At 44.2% G+C, this 21,901-nt stretch overlaps 1 protein-coding gene across 1 annotated transcript in view; it reads right to left on the bottom strand.

Moving 5' to 3' along the window:
• The window catches only part of LOC111159084 (rab effector MyRIP-like), a 74,783-nt gene that overhangs the window by 11,326 nt on the left and 41,556 nt on the right, over positions 1 to 21,901 (bottom strand). Inside the window, exon 8 of the mRNA XM_022521471.1 lies at positions 3,224 to 3,418. Coding sequence (XP_022377179.1) covers positions 3,224 to 3,418 — 195 coding nt within the window. The remainder of the gene's footprint in view (positions 1 to 3,223; positions 3,419 to 21,901) is intronic.

Genomic DNA, 21,901 nt, shown 5'->3' with positions numbered 1-21,901 from the left:
TGAGGGAGCCCACTCCTCCCTCCCACTCATAACCCTGCCTAAATCCCACAAGATGGCCTCTGTGGGTCCCTACTCCTCACACCAAGGGTCTGAGAATGGTCATGCCAGTGGTTCTGTTGACCCCTAGGTCCAGTTCCTACCCTTCTCTGCCCCGCCCTCTTCTCTGTGAGGCTGACCTGCGTGAACCTCATCATCCCGGCGCCCTTGCTGGCTGGGATGGGGGTTTGGCCACTGGGAGACAACCAGCAGGAGATGGATGGCAGGAGGAGGTGGAAGTTACTCTCCTGGCCCCTGCGCTCTCCTAGTGCGGGCTTCTTGGTGACAGCTCCCACTAGGGGGCGCTCTTCCGGGCTCCTGCTCTCCATGGACCTCACAGCCCGGGGTGGGGACCACTCCCCCCCGCCCCCAGCCCCGACTGCCACTTTCTGGGGCTACAGCCTCCCTGAACCTTACCCACACCTCAGACAATAGTCCCTTCCTGAAACCGTGGTAGCCAATGTCCAGAAGGTGAGAGTAGGTGTCTCCGTTTCTATTTCTGGCGCTCCCGGCTCCTAGGCACAAAGGAGCAGGGCCGCCGAGGACAATGAAAAACGAAGGAGCGCCCTTTAGAGCACAGACGGACAAAAAGCCCGGGTTTAATTAAATCCGCGGCACCCAGAGGCCCGCTGAAGAATCAGCCCCGCCCTTCGGCTGCCCCCTGAATTCCGTCCTGGAAAACGCGGAGCAGAACCAGCCCCGGGGCTCTGTGATCTTTGTCTCTAAAGAGATAAAGAGAAGAGTCAGCCCTTCTCTGACTCAGAACCACAGAATTCAAAGGAACGGAGATGTTCTTCTGAGGCGCGATGTGGAAAGCTGGAAGGGGGAAGGGAGGAGGGGGAAGAAGCAGTTAACTCTTGGGGAGCAGGGGTGCAAGGAATTACAAACCCCCGCCTTAGAGCGCTGGTCCCTGCTGGGGTTTCTGACATCTCACATCGCGGGTTAAGTGGATGTGTTTCCACCGGAAAATGTTAAGGAATCCAAGGAAAGAAACATAGTGTATAATAAAATGATCTTACAAAAGGAAAACTCCCACAAAGCCACTGCATTTTCAACATGCCCCTTGGAGGGAAAAAAAAGGCATGTTGTCTTTGCTTTAAGTGTTCCCTGGGAACCCACAGTCACCTCTTAAATCTGAATGTTTCACATAATGCATTTTTAAAAAATACAATACTTGGTAAAAAAACCAGCCCTTTCCTGGTGACCCATGTCTTGACTTTGACTTTTTCTGCTCTGGTGTCCAGGATTAAGGCTATTTTTAGAACTATCAATACTGAAAGAACTGTAAGAACTGTATTGTAGACATATTTAAAGAACAGAGACCCTCCATGTTACCAATAAAACATTTCTTTCCAAGAAAAGGAGTTCATTCGACTGAACCATGTATCAGGTAAACATTCTTCCAGCACCTCCACGTCAAGCTCTGGGCAAGGGCTGGGGCTACTCAGGGGAAAGATGGTGTTCTGCAGCAATTCATACATCGGATTCCTAATCTGGGGATGACTGGGCTTCTGCCTCCGTGCCTCTCCCCCTCCAATATCTGACAATGTCTGAAGACATTTTGACTGTCATATTTTTTTTAATAAACATTTTCTTTTCTTTTTTCTTTACCTTTCCTTTCTTTTTCTTTCTTTTTTTCTTTTTAAAGATTTTATTTATTTATTTGAGAGACAGACAGAGAGAGAGAGAGCACAAGTGGGGTGAGGGGCAAAGGGAGAAGCAGACTCCCGGCAGATGAGGGAGCTCGACGTGGGACTCGATCCCAGGACTCTGGGATCAAAACCTGAGCCGAAGGCAGACACTTAACCGACTGAGCCACCAGGCGCCCTGACTGTCACAGTTTGATGTCACTGGCATCTCATGGGTAGAGGCCAGGGATGCTGCTGAACATCTTTCACCTAGAGGACCCCCCCCACAACAAAGAATTATCGAACCCAAAATATCACTGGTGCCAATCTAATGGGGACAGATGAATGGATAGAAAGGGCAGTAAAGGGAGGTAAGGGGCAAACAGACCTCTACTTAGGTTTTATGGGAATTCCAAGGGAGAGAGTCTTTAACTTTTAAGATAAAGCAACTATTGGCATTTTTAAAAAAACCTTGAGTCATTTTGATTTGTTGTTTCAACTTTTTGCAAAAATTACCTGTACTAACAGATCCTGATTTCTGAGAACTCTATTCATGACAGCACCCCACAATCAGGGTTGACTCTGCTGGGTCTGGAAAGATGGAACCACCTGAGTCCATGGGCAGGACTATACCCACTGGTGACAGAGACTATGGCCCGAGTGGCTACTGTCCCAAGCTCTGTGCCGCCCCCTAGTCTGGAGTGTTGGGAAATTCTCATCAGGAATTTATTAAAACACTCAAGAATGAGCGTGGATATTTATATGTAAGAATCTGGTACCTCCTTTCCTCCTCCCAAGTCAGACTAGAAAAATCCACTACCAGCACACAAGCCTGGAAGCAGGGTAGACCACTTGTGACCTATATTCTGTTGGCAACCACCCCCTTTCCCTGTGGCAGTGCTCCACCTGGATCCCAACTGGGTCCCTTTTACAGTTTCTGTATCTCCCCACCCCCACAAGAAGACACCGTCTGCTGACTGTAGGAAAGGCCAATTCCTTTGCCGCAAGTCAGGACAACCCTGAGATGCAACTGACGCCCTAGTGCTTCCTGCTGGATCAGGTCAAAGCTACTCTTCCTTTAAGGTCACACCTTTGTTGGGGCCCCTGAGTGGCTCAGTTGGTTAAGTGTCTGCCTTTGGCTCAGGTCATGATCCTGGGATCGAGCCCCATGTTGGGCTCTGCTCAGTGGGGAGCCTTTTCCCTCTCCCAGCTTGTGTGCTCTCTCTCTCTCTTTCTCTCTCTCTGTCAAACGGACAGATAATATCTAAAAAAAAAAAAAAAAAAAAAGGTCACACCTTCCCTTGACTTCTTCCCTATCCCCATCTTTCCCCACTCCCTAACCAGCTTCCCTGGCAGAGTGCTTCCTAGGAAATCACTTGGACGCAAACCCACATTTCCAGGTCTGCTTCTGGAGAACCCAGCCCGTTGCCTCCCTGGGAATAGACCTGCTACGGTGGTAGTGTGTATGCATCCCTGCACTGTTTGGGATGGGCTACACCTTCATTGGTTTCTTCTTTGCACCTGTTTGCCCTAGACAGGGAACATCCCCACTGTCTTACGTTTTCTTCCAGGGAAGTCAGCTGCTCATCCAGTCTCACTTGGTCTATCCCGAGAGGAAATGTCCCCTTCTCTCTGTCGGGAGGAACAGGTGGGAACTCCAAGGGCCCTGAGGACTCTGCTATCAGCTCCTCTGTGGCATTGATGACCTTCAAGACTTCTGTGGAGATGTTGCAGAGAGAAACTGCAGAATACTTCTGTTTGGTCCAACAACAGAAGGGGACAGAAGACAAGAACAGCACATTAACAATGACATGGAAATTTGACATCATCACTGTGCTCATCATGAGACTGATTCCATTATAACACACACAAACGTCGATGTGCCAAAAGAATGAGAAACTGAAAAGTCTACATGGCTGGAGGGCACCTGGAGGTGGCCTGATTTGACGTGGCCTGGCTTCTGTGATTCACGCAATTATTTGATTCTGTCCCTCTACTGTCCTTCCCCTCCAGGGAAGAAGGTGACCTCAAGGGGAGGCTATTCTGTCCCCTGTCCGCTGCTGCTGGTTTTATCGCCAAAGGTCATTTTCTGGATGATATTCTACTTCTTCGAAAGAGCTCCAGCCACAGACTCTGTCCAACCACAACCCTGGCTGGTCCATTAGGGAGCCTTCTGGACTGGGTATTAAGAGACCTGGGTTCTAGATCTGGCTCTAACTTCATTTGATGATGGGATCTTGACCCAGTTACTGTGTACTTCTAGAACTCAGCTTCATCATCTGAACAATGAGTGTTGGAAGTATTCACCTGCTGTGTGTCAGTAGCCCCTGTGTGTTTAGCTCCCACACACCTGTTGTCAAGCCCGTTCTCCCTTGCTCTGCTCCACCATAGAGGCTGAATGGAGAAACACTCCATTTCCCTCATCTCTCACAGTCAGGGGTAGTCACGTGACACCGTTCAGCCCAGTAAGCCTGGCAGGAAAGCTTGCCCGGGAGTCTCAATGAAAGCTTTGGTTTTCTTAACCAGGTGAATAGATCCAGCTGATGCTCTCCTTCCCCACTCCTGTCTACCTTGATCACAGCTGTGCAGTTGTGACAAATGCCAAAATGCTGAGTAGCGTGGGTCAGAAAGCCTCAAAGAGCCTGGCCCAGACAGCCGCGGATCAGCTGAACCACTGTGAGGCACCCCTGCCTCTGAATATCTTGTTACATGAGGAAAATAGTCCCCTACCATTGAAGCCACTGTTGGCCAGATTTTCTGTTATTTGCAGCTGAATATAGTCCTCACTGACACAAGCTTTTACATTCAGGACTGAAAATTATAATCAGTCCAGATCTGGGCCAAGGTCACTGACGGAGAGAGGCACTGCCACCACAAAAAGTTATCCGCATCTCTAAGTTTGTCAGGAGAGAACGTCAAGCAGTAGGCTGGAGTCTGGTGTTTCTGGATGGCAATGATTTCAATCTAGAACCCAGTTTATTTATCCCATCAAAGGGCTTGCAAACTGGAAGTCAAATATTGCCTGCTGCTGACTGGGGTGTCTGTGTGTGTGTGTGTAAGTGTGTGTGTGTTTACAATTTACCAGTAAAATGTTTCAAGAAAATCTGGAATTTTAATGCCTTTGGTACCTTGTAAGGTACTCATATATCCTGGCTAAAATATTAATGATGGCTATGGCTTGATTTTCCATTCCTCCAAGTAGATTCTACTTGCTAGAGGATGTTTTGATACCCTTCCCGATTCGATGTGTTTAAGTGAAAAGTCACAGTCTAAAAGCTGGCTCTGGGCTTCCATGCTGAGGCACATGGTCTCGTATCTGTCAACCCTTTGTAGGGTTAAGGCACGTGTGCCCAGAGGGCTCCCCATCCATCCTGTCTGCTCTAGAACAGCTGATGGCTGACCCAAGAGCCACATTCCTTTTGGTTCAGGGGACTTTGCTACAAACCCAAACAAATGGGTCTGGAGTGTCGGGAGAATGGGATGGAAGGATGATGACGCAGATCCAGTGGAATAAGGTCAGTGTCCCTGGGAACAGCCAGAGTCAACGCTTCACCGGAGGAGAAACAGGGGCTGTCCCCTGCGATCCAGGACGCTGTGACTCGCTGTGGCGGACTGTGAAGATGAATTGGGCTCAAAATGTTTTTGGCATTAAACAGCTGCCACTGTTTGCTTAAATCCATTTTAGAAAAAGTGACGTTGTACGAATGAAAGCAGATTTGTCACCCTTCTCTCAGGACATAAGTTTGTGTTTAGAAAGTCTGTTCCTTATTTGGTAAAAGGGGTGTTCTTTGTACATTTTTTTTGAAAAGAAAGGCATATGACTAAGAGATTCAGAAAAAGACCACAGCACAGTAGAAGGGAAAGTGTGAAAATTTACACGTCTCCAATTAGGACAACGTTGTTAAAGGGTCAAGGTTATTAATGGGAAGGATTTAAGAGGTGCGTAAACTGGTCCTGCGTCCTGACTCCAACCGGGCACATTACATCAAAGCGGTAAGCGGGCATCGCTGTTGCTTGGAGGTCATTGTTCCATTCTATCCATAAATAGCCTTGTTTATTCAACCATAGGGGTTGGAAGCTGGAAGCCAAATATTGCCCAGAGGTGTGTTTTTTAACAAGAATGGCTTCCACGAGACACGTACTTGCCAGGTCTCTGTGATCCCCACACTGTTCCCCCTACATATTTTATTGGGGGTGGTCTATGGTGTGCAGACTCTGTTCCAGGTGCTGGGATAAAAGGGACAATGGGTAAAGCCCCGCCCTCATGGCATGCCTAGTCCTACGCCAGCCACTTGACAAGCAGACATACTTCAGGTGCCCTGAAGGCATCTGCTTTTGCCACTAAGTCAGAATGTGGCAGTACCCGGCAGCTGGGCTGAAGAAGGCACCACAGCTTCACCTGGAAGCTCTGTGGTCTGGGGAAAGCCCTGGAACACTTCAGAAGCTGACTAGCCTCCAGCTGGGGGTAGTGGCAAAAAAAAAAAAAAAAAAAAGAAAAGAAAAGAAAAAAAAAGTATATGCAAACTGGACAAGATCTCTGGTTGGTGAGCCAGATGGCGGGAGCACCCCTCCCCCAGTCTGGTGGGTGAGCTCTCAGAGGGGAAGTACACCCTGCCATCCACCAGCCTTTGCAGGAATTCAGGGGCTCCTTGCCCACAACCAAGGACTGGGCTATTTGCTTGGATATGGAGGGAGGGAGTGAACAGTGCACCTACCGGAAGTTAAGATACCTGGGATTTAATTAGTCCTATGACAGGAGCAGGGCTGCAAACCTCCCCGTTCCTTAGTTTCCTCACCACTCCAATAAAGGAAATCAGGGCTGACACCAGCTTGTTATGTAAATGTCCCACTCCCTGGCCAGTCTAGATTTAAAAGTAGAAAGCACCTTGTACAATTATGTTAAATAAAGCTATATTTAGCACTGGACAGGGTTTTGTTCAGATGAAAAGCTGGTGTGGACGGGTGCTGGCAGGAAGCCCTGTGTGTGGGAGAAGTGAATAGCTAAAGGAACCTTCTGCTTTGTTGCTTACAGCCCCGGAGGGCTGAGCTGAATGGCACAAACAAAGCACAATTTGAGAGCCCAAAGAGAGCTATTATGTAGCTGATGGTACTCCAGAGAGTAATTATAAGATGGATTCAATGTGACAGTTTCCTGGGATCAAAGAAGGGAGAGGTGAAAGTGTGGACATTAGCAGAGAGCATAGGGGCAATTACAGAACAGGAAGTTTGGTCTCAAGGATACTTGAGGCCAAGGGCCCCACAGATGATAGGATGGAAATGGCCATGCAATAACAAATTCAACCTTCTAGTGATCAAAGAAATACAAATTAAATAATGAATTTTGTTAAGCGCCAGATACCCGTGCGATTCCCTTTTTAAATGCTTGGTGTGTGCCAACATGACTTGGTGCAGATGGGGCATGGTTTTCAGTGGTCACTACTGAGAGCCTGAGTGTCCCCTGCCAGGGTCAGTCTGTGTCCCAGCCCCATGTGGAACATCAAATCCATCATGCTGCCCTCACTACCTCTGGGGTTGACCCAAACAGTCTACACTTGGGATATAGAAGGTAATGAGAACCACTCCGGTTTCCTTGATCACTCACCAGAGCCAGCACAGTAAGGAACCTCAGCAAGAAGTCATGTTTCCTGCTGCCTATAAGCAACAGCAGGACCAAGGCAGACCTTTCAGAAGGTTGCGGATCACTCTGGGGCCAGGGTCCTGCCATGGTGGCCATTTCAATGGGCCCAAGAAAGCAGAAGAGCAGGGCAGGACCCGAGTCATAAACCCCAGCTGTCTCGTTCTTTTCTCTCTAGGGACTGCAGAGAGAAGCAAGACTTCTTTCCTTTTTGTCTCACTCCCCACAAACTTTAGCCGTGGTGATCTCTCCATCCTGTCCCCATGTACTCCCCCTTCACATAAAACATGCTGCCAGAGCGAATTCCTCTTCCATTTACTCTTCCTTATAGACTGTTTGCCCAAGACAAGCAGAATGCAAGGTGTTCCCAAGGACAGATTCTGAGTCTACAGAGTTCTAAAGAAAAGACGGTTTTCAGCCTAAACGCTAGATATACTTGATCAGTAGCAATCCTTGTAAACTCTCCTGATATTTTTTTTTCTGGCATCATCACTCATTTCAAAGCATTGTGTTGGACAAAGAAATGCAGACTCATTTCAAGCTGGAATAGACAGGAATGCTCCTTACCAGAATATCCCAAGCTTGCCAACATGTGAATATCGGGAGTGCGTGAAATGCCTGGCTTCCCAGAGAAGGAACACTCTGGATGCCAGAGGGCTGATTCCAGGCCTGGTTCCACCCAGGCTCACGTGTGTGTCTGCCTGACTCAGCTGGGCCAAAACAGATCCCATGTCGGGCTGCATGTGATGGACCGGGGCTGTGACGGAGGCCTGGCTTTCTATTTATTTGACTTGATGTAAGTCTTGATATGATCTCATCGAATACAATGTGGGGAGGAGAAAAGCCTTCCAGGTTAAATGAGTATGCAGGCGTCTGGGGCAGAAGAGGAATTTTTATAGCTCTACCTTGGGAACTGTTCCGATGCCTATAACAAGAATAGAAGAGCTAAACAGGTAGAGACTGAAGGGACCTGAGCACTAGGGTTTTGTGAGATAAAGAAGGAGGCAGTAGGCTTTGAGGTCCATGGGCTAATCCATGAAACAGGGGTGGGCAGTGGTGAGAGGACTCCCACTCTGGCAAAAGACTCCCCTTCTTGCCCGCTGGGCTCAGCAGGCATGGAGCCCACAGCTCATCATTCTTTTAGGAGCCTATAAAAATGTTTTAATTTTTTTTTAAATGAAAAAGAAGAAGATAAAAAAGAACTCTTAGGTCCAGGAACATGTTTTAATTCATAATATTCCTATATTAATCTTTTTTAAAAATTTTTTATTTATTTATTTGACAGAGATCACAAGTAGGCAGAGAGGCAGGCAAAGAGAGAGAGAGAGAGGAGGAAGCAGGCTCCCCCTGAGCAGGGAGCCCAATATGGGGCTCGATCCCAGGACCCCAGGATCATGACCTGAGCTGAAGGCAGAGGCTTTAACCCACTGAGCCACCCAGGTGCCCCCATATATTAATCTTTATACCTACACAGTTGTAAAATTTGATTTGATAGTGTGTTCTATGGAGGAAAGGGCCCATGGGGGCAGAAGTGCTTGGGTACGGAAGTCATATATTGGCCTTGACGTGGCTGCTCTGGAACCAGATGTCTGTGAGAAGGCACGTGGGCAGCAGCGGCCTGGTGAGGCCTGTCCTCTGGGAGGCACTGCTGTCCTCCCTAGATAATTATAAAGGCCCCAAGCAGGCCCCTATGGGTGGACTGTCCATGCACACTTGGAGAAGCCTCCCTAGTTTCCCCCAACTGCTGTGGGGGGGGGGGCCGTGGGTGCTGCGGTCCTGTGGCTTCCTACTGAGGACTGATGAGAGTGTGACCTCCTCATTGCATACCCCATACCACGAGGCTTGGGAAATTTAGGTTACACTGCCTGTGACATTTTGGGCAAATGATTTATTTTTAATTTTTTAAAAAGATTTTATTTATTTATTTGACAGAGATCACAAGTAGGCAGAGCAGCAGGCAGAGAAGCAGGGGGAGCAGGCTCCCCACTGAGCAGAGAGCCTGATGCAGGACTTAATCCCAGGACCCTGAGATCATGACCTGAGCCGAAGACAGAGGCCTTAACCCACTGAGCTGCCCAGGCGCCCCTGGGCAAATGATTTAACCTCTCTGAGCCCCCACTGTGAAAGAGGTAACACCATCTAGCTCAAGAGACTTTGGAGAGTAAATTAGACAGCATGTGTAAGGGGACACACAGTGCCTGGGTCCAGGGTTGGCCCCTCCTCAACACCCACCCCCACCTGCCCCAGTGTCTAGGTGGACCAGTTACTGGCATGGCCTGGTGACTCAGATGCCTTCCATTATATGTCATGCTCTCGAAACAGCTTTCCTTGCCTACCTGTGTTTTGAAGAATGCTTTTTACTGTTCTTTACTGAAGAAAGTTAAACTTTGCTCCTCTTCATTTCCCAGTTTTTTTCTTGCCAACTAGGAATATTTTAAAAAGAGGGGCACGTGGGTGGCTCAGTCGGTTAAGCATCTGCCTTCAGCTCAGGTCATGTTCACGGAGTCCCAGGATGGAGTCCTGCATCGGGCTCCCTGCTCAGCGTGGAGTCTGCTTCTCCCTCTGCCCTTCACCCTGCTTGTGCTCTCTCTCACTCACTCTCTTCCTCAAATAAATAAATCAAATCTTTAAAAAAATAATATTTTAAAAAGAAAAAAAAAACCCCACTATGATCTAGTATTATCTACCACCACCATAATTTCATAAACAAGGGGTAACCTAATGACAAAAAAGGAGAACGTAATATCTGACTCTAGAATGGTCTGTCCTAAGAAATGACAATGGGCAACCTGACATGGACATGCAGACCGCCCATCCCCCACCCCCGCCCCCGCCAGGCACATACACGTATTCTGGGAAATATATACACACGTATTTCCCTTTGACTGGGAGCAGAGTGAACTGGGAGTACTGGTATGCAATAAAAACAAGGGATGTCATTGCCTAGCTGGGAAACTGAACAACCAGTTCCTCAGACATCACCTGCTGTTTCCCATCAGCACTAATTGAATGCAAGCCTTCAGGAAGAGTCTATCCCACACCAGGGCCCTGGCACAGAGCCCTGTAGGGGATGCAGAGGCCAGTCAGTCATCGTCCCTGTCCTCAGAGAGCAGATAGGGGAGAGGGACACGAAGACCAACAGCAGGTAGCAGAGGACAGGCCCTGCCCTGCACTGTGAGCAGTGGGCTGTGGATCCATAGGGGCCCCACCACTTTGTGACTTTGGGGTTGGTCTGGAAGCACAAGAAAGAAGTTAAAAAACAGTGAAGATGAGGAAGGTCTTTCAGACACCAGTCCCGGAGCCCTGACCCCATAGGGACTGGCACCGCAGCCTGGGGCGTGCCAAGGATGACAAACAGGAGAAGGGAGACGGGGGCAGGGCAGTGCCCCGAATTCCAAACTCAGGAGTTTGAGTTTTGTGCTCTCTGAAAGCGGGTGCCACCGCAGGTTCTCGCTGCTGTTGTTCTCAGGAGCCGGCATTTCCTGACCACTTACCGCATGCCAAGTTCTGTGATGAGCACTTTTTGCCTTGCCTCCCTGAGCTCACCTGACTGCCCTCTGATGCCTGTACTATGATCACATCTCCCAGATGAGGAGCTGAGCCTTAGGGAGGGGTCTGCTCTGAAGGAGCCGGCTTTGCACCCAGATGTGCCTGGTTTTGAACCCCAGATTCCTCACAGGCCCCTCGAGAGGCCTATGTTTGTAGGAAGGCAGTTCCGACTAGGAGAGGAGGGACAGATTTAAGGCTGGGGAGAAGCTGAAGCAGAGAAAAGTGTTGGGAACTCTTACTGCAGCTGGAATTCAAGGTCACTGGGGCCTGGGGTGGGGCAGCTGTGTGGGAGTTACAAGGGTGAGGAGCACTTTTCTGGAAAGAGCTGAGAGCATGCCGGGGCTGTGGACTGGGGAGGGAGGCAGCAAGACGGGCTGTGAGCCCAGTCGGCTGAGCTGAGTGAGCCCAGGGAGCTGGCACAAACTGACACTGGTAAGGAGATTTCAACACCAACAGAGAAAGAAGAGTTCCCTGGGCTCTTGGAATAAGGGAAAATATAGTATTGCAAAGATCCTTTCTGACCATCCAAGAGCCAGTGATTGCTAATGGCCAGGATGGAATAAACTCCAGGTCACCCTTTTAGTCTTTATTTTGTTTTTTTTTTTAAAGTATTTATTTATTTATTTGAGAGAGAGAGAGAGAGAGAGAGAGAGTACTAGTGGGTGAGGAGTGGGAGAAGCAGGTTCCCCACAGAGCAAGCAGCATGATGTGGGACTCGATCCCAGGACCTTGGGATCATGACCTGAGCAGAAGAGAAATGCTTAATGACCCAGTCAACTCATGTAACCCCTTGAATCTGTCATTTTTGCTGTCAGGTCACCAGAGCGGGTTGGGGGGACACAACCTTCATAGCTCGGTTGGTAAAAATGAGAAAATGGTGGAGGTGTGGGGCCCTCCTGTTCTCCTTTGAGCCTGTGATAAATGAATGTTCCTCAGGAGGCTGATGGGAGATCGTGGACCTTCCAGGTAATGCAGGGAAAAGCTTCACCTGGGCTCTTCTAAGGACCTTTTTGAACATAAAGGGGTAGTGCTCATGCAGCATAGAAAAGCCCTTCAGGAGCTCACATTGCATAAAACCCACATGGGGCCCCACTGCTCCCCTGCTGAAGGCTGCTCCCGAGACCCCTCCAGGAGAGAACAGAAAGAAGAAGGCAGCCAGCTCAGAGCTAATGTGGGTCCTGGTGCCATTAGGACTCCAGGCTTCTCATCATTACATTTAGCCCTCACAACAACCTGACACAGTTGATGTTTTAATTCCATCTCTAGAGATGAAGAAACTGTGGCTCAGGGAAGATGCAGAGCTGGGATCTGAGCCCAGAGACTTTGGTCTCCGAAGCCCACGCTCCTTCCCACCTGTCACACCACCTCCTCTGCACATAATTCCTGGAACCCAGTGGTCTGTAGGAAGTGACTGTGGAACTGAATTGTACTGAATAATCAGATCAGTAACAATAGATAGGTCAGCGAGACAAGGGCTGCATTGACATTCAGCAGAATAAGCTTTGGCCACACCACCCACCAAGCCACACTACGGAGCTTGAGATCTCCCCAGTGACAAGCTCTGGTTTTGAGCCTTCCTGAACCTACATGGGATTGAGCCAGCAAGGACAGTCAGTGAAAAGGAATGTGGTCTCTAAGGAAATCTGCTCTAAGCGTGGTCCAGGCTTCATGGTCTCCTTGTTACTTTTCTGTCCCATATTACAGATGCTGTGTTGGCTTTAAGAAATGCTTCCATCAAACTACCAAGAGGAAGCAAGGAAATTTATCCTGATTTCATGTATTCCCCCCACCCCTTTTCAAAGGTAAGAAAAGAAACTCCATATGCCCTCTTCAATAGTTGACAGAAATCTGCTAGAAAAATTCAATGCAAATATGTTTCAGCTCTCATAAAACATAAGGCGCTCTGGCGAGGCCTCTACAACCTGTCAAAATACATCCTCCACGAACAGACCCCTGTCCCTGAAGTGACTTGACGAAAGAGGGTGACACAGAATTGTGGAAGGAAATTGGAGTGCGAACAATAAATTCGCATATGTAATAAAATGAAACTACAAACCATAACAGAGATTAGAGAACTGTCCTCTAGGAATGTTTGGGGCCTAAATCATCTAGGGTTTGATGGTCAAGGCCATGTATGAAAGAAATGACTTGCTGTCTTAATGGTGATGACAGAAGTGAATTTTTGAAAACTCTGCACTTTCAATCCAGAATTAACCCCCCTGGTCTGTATGTTTTCCTGAGGTCATGTTCTTGTTTAATGCCGGCCAACTGACACCCAGTGAAGGCCACTTCGGGACTGGTGGAGGTGACAAAAGAGGGGGATGGGGAGCCATTACCTTTGCCTGCACCTGCCTTGGTAGTGTCTGGCAAGCAGGACTTGCTTTCCCAGCAGAGGGGGTGATCATGGTCACCAGTCTTTTTTGCTTTTGCATACTTACTGGCTGTTCTCCAGAAAAATTGTTTCTGATACTGACCGCAAGTGTTTGCCTGCTGCTGGCAGTAACCGGGGGGTTGCTGGGGCATGTGATCACTTCTGAAGAAGCCCAGTGAGATGTGAAACCATCTTCCACGTTCACTGGGAAAGGAGGTGATTCTTTTTACCTCTTGGCAGCGTGGGGGATCTTGGTAAATGAAAGGTCCTCCTTGTCATTCTCTGTGGACACCTTTCCAGGCACTCCTTATGTCACTCAGAATAAAAGCTGAGGTTCTCCGCATGGCCCCCGTCACTTCTCTCACTGTCCTCCCCATTGCCATATTGCGCCAACCACCCTGGCTCTTTCATCAGTTCCTTAAACTTGTCCAGGTCATTTCCACCGTAAGTCTTTTCTTGTGTTGCTCTGCCGGGAGGAACCTTCCTTTAGATTTTCCCCAAATTCTTCCTTCTTGTCCTTCAGGCCCTCAGTCCAAGGGACACTCGGTCAGAACGGTGTCCGAAAAGACCTTCCTGGATTCACCTTCAGTCCAAGGGACACTCGGTCAGAACGGTGTCCGAAAAGACCTTCCTGGACTCACAATCTGACATCATCCCCTGAACCTGTCTACATATTTATCAGCTGTCTCCTCCAATAGAAGGTAAATTCCACGAGGCAGGTAACTCTTCTCTCTTATCCCTGCTGTACTGCAGCGCTTGGAATAGCTCAAAAACTATTTGTTGAATAAATGGCAAAGGTACAGGGATTCACTCTCTAGAGCCTGTGTGGCCTCTTCTCATAAGGGACTGTCTCCTGTAAGTCCTGTCGGGCCTGCACACCAGGAAGATCCATTGCTCCCTTCACTGGAGGGAAAATTAAGGGCCTTCCTCCCTTGCTACCTCCTCCCCTCTCCCAAATAACTAGTGGATATTGGTCCCAACACCATTTATTAAGAAGTTTCTTTTTCTGACTGGGGGTGAGAGGTAGGTGGGAATCATGAGATAAATCATGAGTTAAATTTTAATATATTCTAGGCTGTACTTCTGGCCTATTTCATTATAGCTTGTATCACTCTCTCACAAATTTAATTACTGTGCTTTTAAAGTATACAGTAATATCTTAATACGGGGGTCCTCTTCATTCAGATCTTATTTTTTGTAAATGTATCTAAATTATTCTTGACTTTTTCTATCAGGTTTTCTATCAGATTTTCTTTCTTTTGAGAAGTTAAAAAAATGTCTGGTTCAGATTTGGATTTGATTTACATCAGGCTTCTGCCCTAATTTTGGAAGAATTCACCTTTACATTATCTTTTCTTCCATTAGATGGCTATGCAGTTTTCTAAAGTTTTAATGTCCTATTTTTTGTTCCTAGTACGGAGAGAATTCATTTTCATTTTATCTGCTCTCGCCAGCTCCCAAACTTGGTTTGAGATTCATCCGTGAATTTCATTGCAGATTAATGGCTAAACTAGAAGCCCCTGACACGAGGAGTTCTAATGTAAATCTTGGAATTGACACTTGGGCTGTAGTACTGTGTAATTACATCCAATGATGTGGATTTATGAATATAACTGCTACTAACAGACCATTTCTTCCAAAAGAATGGGTTTTTATTTTGCATTTATTTGTGTTCAAGGTTGTGGTAATCTTTTTTTTTTTTTTTAAAGATTTTTATTTATTTATTTATTTATTTGTTAGGGACAGAGGGAGAGAGAGCGAGCGAGCACAGGCAGACAGAGAGGCAGGCAGAGGCAGAGGGAGAAGCAGGCTCCCTGCCAAACAAGGAGCCCGATGTGGGACTCGATCCCAGGACCCTGGGATCATGACCTGAGCCGAAGGCAGCCGCTTAACCAACTGAGCCACCCAGGCGTCCCGGTTGTGGTAATCTTTTGCAGGCTCTGTGTCTCAGGTAAATGTTCATGATCTCTGGCCTTATGCAGGCCTTCCTTGCTGTGTGGGGATCCTTTCTATTTGTCCATATAATTTCCTTTCCCACTCTATGCAAGAGCTATTCCAAATCTTCTCTACAATCTGGAAATGTCAATTCTACCACCCCTTCGCCTTCAGAAGACAGACTTGCTTTTCAGTTCAGAGAGCAGGGGGTAAATGGGGGGGGGGTGGGATACAGAGCATAAAACAAAACCTCTCCAACTTCCTGACATCAAATTTACACAATTCCTTGTATCTGGACCAAATCTGCCTGCTCTTGCAGTGCTGATGCCTTATCTGTTTTCTGGACCTTGTCCCCTCCATTTCGCCAAGAGTCCCTATTGTGGGACATTTATGTCATTGTTTCCCTACAAGAATAATGCAATGCTTGATGGACTGTACTGGTGTACCCTGGGTGGCTTGTTCAGTTTTTCCATAGGATAAAGGATGCAAAGTACAGTTGCTGGACCAAAGGGTGTGCCCGTTCTGATGGCTCGGACTTACCCAGTTCCCAGCACACTAACGCGGGCTCCTACTATTTTGTGTGCATTAGACTGCCTATTTCCCTGAACTCCTAGCAACGTCGGTTATGATTCTTTTTAGTCATCCAATTTGTTAGGCAAAGTGACATTTCGGTATTTCAATTTGCATTTTTGTTGCTCGTCTAAACAAATGATGAACTTTGCCCTGTTCATGGCTGTCTTCCCAGCATCTTACTGTGCATTTGTTGAATGGGAAAGATGAATGTGCAGACCATATGCTAAGTTCTGAGCTACATGTTGAATTAGATACAGTTGAAATACAGTTTAAGCTAAATATTTTTTTCACATGCTTATTGGTCATTTACTTTTTTTTTTTTTTTTTGTGAATTGCCTGCTCATGTGCAATGCCCTTTTTACCCATTAGCATTATGAGGCTAAGTTAATTGTTTGCCCATTATGTATGTAAGCAATATGTCTTCTCAGTTATTGTTTGCCTTTTAACTTTATGGCTTTTGAAGGATGAACATGTCTCCCCCCACCCTCACCAAGATTTGTTGAGATATAATTGAGACATAACATTGTGTAAATTTAAGATGTATAACATGATGATTTGATACACTTATACACTGTGAAAAGATTACCATAATAGGGTTAGTTAACATCTCAATCATCTCTTATAATCTCCATTTTTTTGGTGTGTGGTGAGAACACCTAAGATTTACTTTCTCAGCAACTTCGGAGTATGTAATACAGTATTATTAACTACAGTCACTATGCTATGTTCCCCAGTACTTAATCATGTTGTAACTGGAAGTTTGAACTCTTTGACCAACACCTCCCCATTTCATCCATCCCACAGACCCTGGCAACCACTGCTCTACTCTCCATGTCTATGGGTTCACCTCTTCTAGATTTCACACGTGAGATCATACAGTATTTGTCTTTCTCTGACTTATTTCACTTAGCATAACACTCTCAAGGTCCATCCATGTTGTCACAAATGGCAAGAGTTCCTTATTCCTCACAGACTGAATAATACTCCATCGTACATATATGCCACATCTTCTTTACCCATTCATCTGTAGATGGATATTTAGATTGTTTCCATACCTTGGCTACTGGATAATGCTGCCTTAAACATGGGAGAGCAGATATCTCTTCCAGATCCTGATTTAATTTCCTTTGGATATATGCCCAGATATTACTGGACATTACTGGACCAAACTCCATACTGTTTTCCACAGCGTCTGTACCAATTTACATCCCCACCGACTGTGTACCCAGGGGTTCCCTTTTCTCCATAACCTCGCCAACACTTGTTTTCACTTCTCTTTTTGATGGCAGCCATTCTAACCGGTGTCTTTTCTAACAGCATCTTTTCATGTCCCTACCTTTTGGTTATTTGTATGCCTTCTTTGGAAAAATGTCTATTGAGGTCTTCTGCCCACTTTTATTTTTTCTATTTTTATTTTTTAAAGATTTTATTTATTTATTTGACACACAGAGAGAGATCACAAGTAGGCAGAGAGGCAGACAGAGAGAGAGAGAGAGAAACAGGCTCCCTGCTGAGCAGAGAGCCCGACGCGGGGCTCGATTCCAGGACCCTGAGACCATGACATGAGCTGAAAGCAGAGGCTTAACCCTCTGAGCCACCCAGGCTCCCCCTCTGCCCACTTTTAAATTAGGTTGTTCACTTTTTGCTATTGAGTTGTAGGAGTTCCTTATATATTTTGGATACTAACCTTTATCACATATAAGGTTTGCAAACAATTTCTCTTATTCTGTAGGTTGCTTTTCCATTTCATTGGTTGTTTCTTTTGCTATACAAGAGCTTTTCAGTTTGATGTAGTTTCACTTATTTATTTCACGTATTATTTTGTTACTTGTGCTTTTGGTGTCATAGCCAAAGAAATCATTGCCAACACCAATGTCAAGGAGATTTTTCCCTATGTTTCTTGAGGAGTTTTAGAGTTTCAGTCTTTAATTCATTTTGAGCTAATTTTTGTGAATAATGTAAGGTATGGGTCCAATTTCATTCTTCTGCATGAGATTATCCAGTTTTCCCATATTATTTATTGAAGAGACTATCTTTTGAGCATTGAGTATTCCCAATTGAGTATATGAGGGTTTATTTCTGGGCTCTTGATTCTCTTTCACTGATATGTATATCTCTGTTTATGCCAGTACCATACTATTTTGACATCTATGACAGTGAAGCATAGTTTGAAATCAGGAATGCAAATCCTCCAGTTTTGTTCTTCTTTCTCAGGATTGATTTGGCTATTTGGGGTCTTTTGTGGTTTCATACAAATTTTAAAATTGCTTTTTTCTATTTCTGTGAAAAACGTCACTGGAATTTTAATAAAATTTTGATAAGAATTGCATTGATTCTATAGAAGGATTTTATGGTGTGCATATTTTAACAAAATTAGTTCTGATCCATGAACATGGGATATTTTCCCATTGTTTGTGTCTTCTTCAATTTCTTTCATCAAAGTCTTATAATTTTCAGAGTACAGGTCTTACATTTTCCTGGTTAAAATTTTTTTTAAAAGATTTTATTAGTTCATTTGACAGAGAGAGACATGGCGAGAGAGGGAACACAAGCAGGGGGAGTGGAAGAGGGAGAAGCAGGATTCCTGCCGAGCAGGGATCCTGATGTGGGGCTCGATCCCAGGACCCCAGGATCATGACCTGAGCCGAAGGCAGATGCTTAATGACTGAGCCACCCAAGCACCCCTTCCTGATTAAATTTATTCCCAAGTATTCTTTTGTTTTTGATGCAAATACAAATGGGATTATTTTATTTCTTTTACAGATATTTCCTTGTTAGTATATAAAACAAAACTGACTTCTGTATGTTGATTTTGTATTCTGCAAATTTACTGAATTTGCTGATTAGTTTTAACAGTTCTTTGGAGTCTTCAGGATTTTCTCTATATAAGATCATATTGCCTGTGAACATGACAATTACTACTTCCTTTCCAAATTGGATGCATTTTACTTCTTTTTCCTGCCTGATTATTCTGCGTAAGACTTCCTGTACTATGTTGAAGAGACGTGGTAAGAGTGGGCACCCTTGTAAAAGAGGAAAAGCTTTCAGTCTTTCACCATTGAGTATGCTGTTAGCTATGGGCTTGTCATCTGTGAGTTATACTGAGGATGTTCCTTCTACACACAATTTATTGTGAGTTTTTATCATGAAAGGGTGTTGCATTTTGTCAAGTGCTTTTTTCTGCAACTATTGAGAAGATCATGATTTTTATCCTTCATTATATTAATGTAGTATATTATATTTATTGATCTGTATATGTTGAACCATCTTGGCATCCCAGAGATAAATCCCACTTGATCATGCTGTACAATTCTTTAATGTATTATTGAATTCAGTTTGCTAATATTTTGTCGAGAATATTTGCATCTATATTCATCAGGGATATTAACCTGTAGTTTCTAGTGTCCTTATCTGGCTAGGGTAAAAGGGTAACATTGGCCTCATAGAATGAGTTTGGGAGTATTCTCTCCTCTTCAATCTTTGGGAAGAGTTAAAGAAGGCGTGGCATTTATGCTTCTTTAAATATTTGGCAGAATGAGCCACTGGTCCTGGGCACTTCTGTCCTGGGAGGTTTTTGATTACTGATTCAGTCTTCTTAGTCATTATTGTTTTTTTCAGATTTTCTATTTCTTCATGATTCAGTTTTGGTAGGTTGCATCTTTCTAGGAATTTATCCATTTCTTTTAGGTTGTCCAATTCGTTGGTAGGCAATTGTTTATAGTGTTCTTTCATGGTACTTTATATTTCTCTGATATTATTATGTCTCCTCTTTCATTTCTGATTTTATTTATTTGAGTCGTCTCTCCTTTTCCTTAGTTAGTATATGTAAAATTTTGTCAATTTTGTTTTTACCCCCCAAACCAACTCCAGTTTCATTGATCTTTTCTATTGTTTTCCTTGTCTCTATTTCATTTGTTTCTGTTCTGTTTATTGTTATTTCCTTTCTTCTGCTAACTTTGGGTTTAGTTTGTTCTTATTTTTTAGTTTCTTGAGGTGTAAAGTTGGGTTGTTTATTGAGATCTTTCTTTTTTCTTAATGTAGGCATTTATCACTATAAACTTCCATCTTAGAATTGCTTTTGCTACATCCCATAAGATTTGATATATTTGGCTTCCATTTTCATTTGTTTGAAGACTTTTTTATTGCCCTTTTGATTTATTTTATTACTTTGTTATTTTTTTAAAAGATTTTATTTTGTTTATTTGAGAGAGTGAGTGAACAAGTGAGTGCACAAGTGGGTGAGGGGATGAGGGGCAGAGGTAGCAGGAAAAGCAGACTCCCCTCCAAGCCCAGACCCTAACGTGGGGCTCAATCACTACCTAAACTGAAGACAGATGCTTAACTGGCTGAGCCACCCAGGCACCACTTGATTTGTTTTTTTAACCTATTGATTTTTTAGGAGTGTGTTATATAATTTCCACATATTTGTAAATTTTCCAGTTTTCTTCCTGTTACTGATTTTTAGTTTTATACCACTATAGTTAGAAAATATACTTAGTATGATATCAACCTTCTTAAATTTGTTAAGACTTGCTTTGTAACCTAACATACGTTCTATCCTGAAGAATGCCCCATGTAAGCTTGCAAAGAATGGATATATATATGGAGATATATATATATATGGATATATATATGGAGATATATATATATATCTCCATATCTCAGTTCCATTTGGTCTTATATATATATGGAGATATATATATATCTCCATATCTCAGTTCCATTTGGTCTGAAATATAGTTCAAGTCCAACATTTCTTTATTGATCTTCTCTCTGGATTATTTATACACTGTTCAAAGTGGGGTACAGAAGGCCCCTACCCCTACTGTATTGTTGTTTATTTCTCCTATCAGATCTGTTTGTATTTGCTTAATATATTTAGATGCTCCAACACTGGGTGCATACATATTTATGATTTTTATATATTTTTGATGAATTGACCCCTTTATCATTTTATAATAACATTGCTTCATTACAGCATTTGAATCAAGTCTATTTTGTCTAATATAATTAAACCTACCTTTGTTCTCTTTTGGTTTCCATTTTCATAGAATATCTTTTTCCATCCCTTTACTTTATGCCTATGTGTGTCCTTAAAGCAGAAGTGAGTCTTTTGTAAGCAGTGGATAGTTGGGTCTTGTTTTTTAATCTTTCAGCTACTCTATGTCTCTTGACTAGTGAATTTAATCAATTTACATTTAGAGTAACTATTCATAGGTAAGGACTAATTAATGTATCTTATTAATTGGTTTCTGGCTGTTTTGTTGTTCTCTTGTTCCTTTCTTCCTCTCTTGCCATCTTCCTTGTGATTGATGACTTTCTGTAATGGTATGCTTTGACTCCCATGTCTTTATCTTTTGTGTATCTATGGTAGATTTTGCTTGTATCATAAGATTTACACAAAACAGTTTATAGATATGACGATCTATTTTATGCTGATAACAACTTCAGTGGCATACAAAACTACATTCTACCCTCCCCCTTTATGTTTTTGATGTCACAATTCACCTCTTTTTATATTGTATCATTAACAAATTGTTATAGCTATAGTTATTTTTCATATTTTTGTCCTTTAATCTTTTTACTGGCATTAAGTACTTAACACACTACCGTATTACAGTATTAGGGTATTCTGTACTTGACTATATATTTACCTTTATCAGTGCATTGTATATTTTCATGCCTTCATATTATTAATTAGCTCATTCTCATTTCAGCTTGAAGAACTTTAGCATTTCTTGTAAGGCAGATCTAGTGTTGCTTAACTTGTTCAACTTTTGTGTGTCTGGGAATGAATGAGGTCATCTGTACTTCATTTCTGAAGGACAACTTTGCCAGATAAAGTATTCTTGGTTGGCAGGTTTATTTTTTTCTTTCAGCATTTTGAGTCTGTCATTCCACTGTGTCTTGGCTTGTAAGGTTTCTGCTGAGAAATCTGTTGATAGCCTTATGAAGATTCCTTTATAAGTGATAAGTTTCTTTCCTCTTGCTGTTTTTAAGATCCTCTTTTTGTCCTTCATTTTTGCTAGTTTTATTATGGGTGGGTCTTGGAGAAAAAAATTTTTGAGTTTAACCTCTTTGGGGACTTATGAGCTTCATGAAGCTCATAAGCTTTGGATGGTCAAACCTCTGCTCAGAAGTTCTCAACCATTATTATTATTTTATTTATTTGAG

Source organism: Enhydra lutris, unplaced genomic scaffold, assembly GCF_002288905.1.
Source record: "Enhydra lutris kenyoni isolate GAN:26980312 unplaced genomic scaffold, ASM228890v2 scaffoldscaffold66, whole genome shotgun sequence".
Classification (NCBI taxonomy): Eukaryota; Metazoa; Chordata; class Mammalia; order Carnivora; family Mustelidae; genus Enhydra; species Enhydra lutris.
The sequence above is the reverse complement of the archived record's forward strand: the minus strand, read 5'-3'. Positions and strand labels throughout refer to the sequence as shown.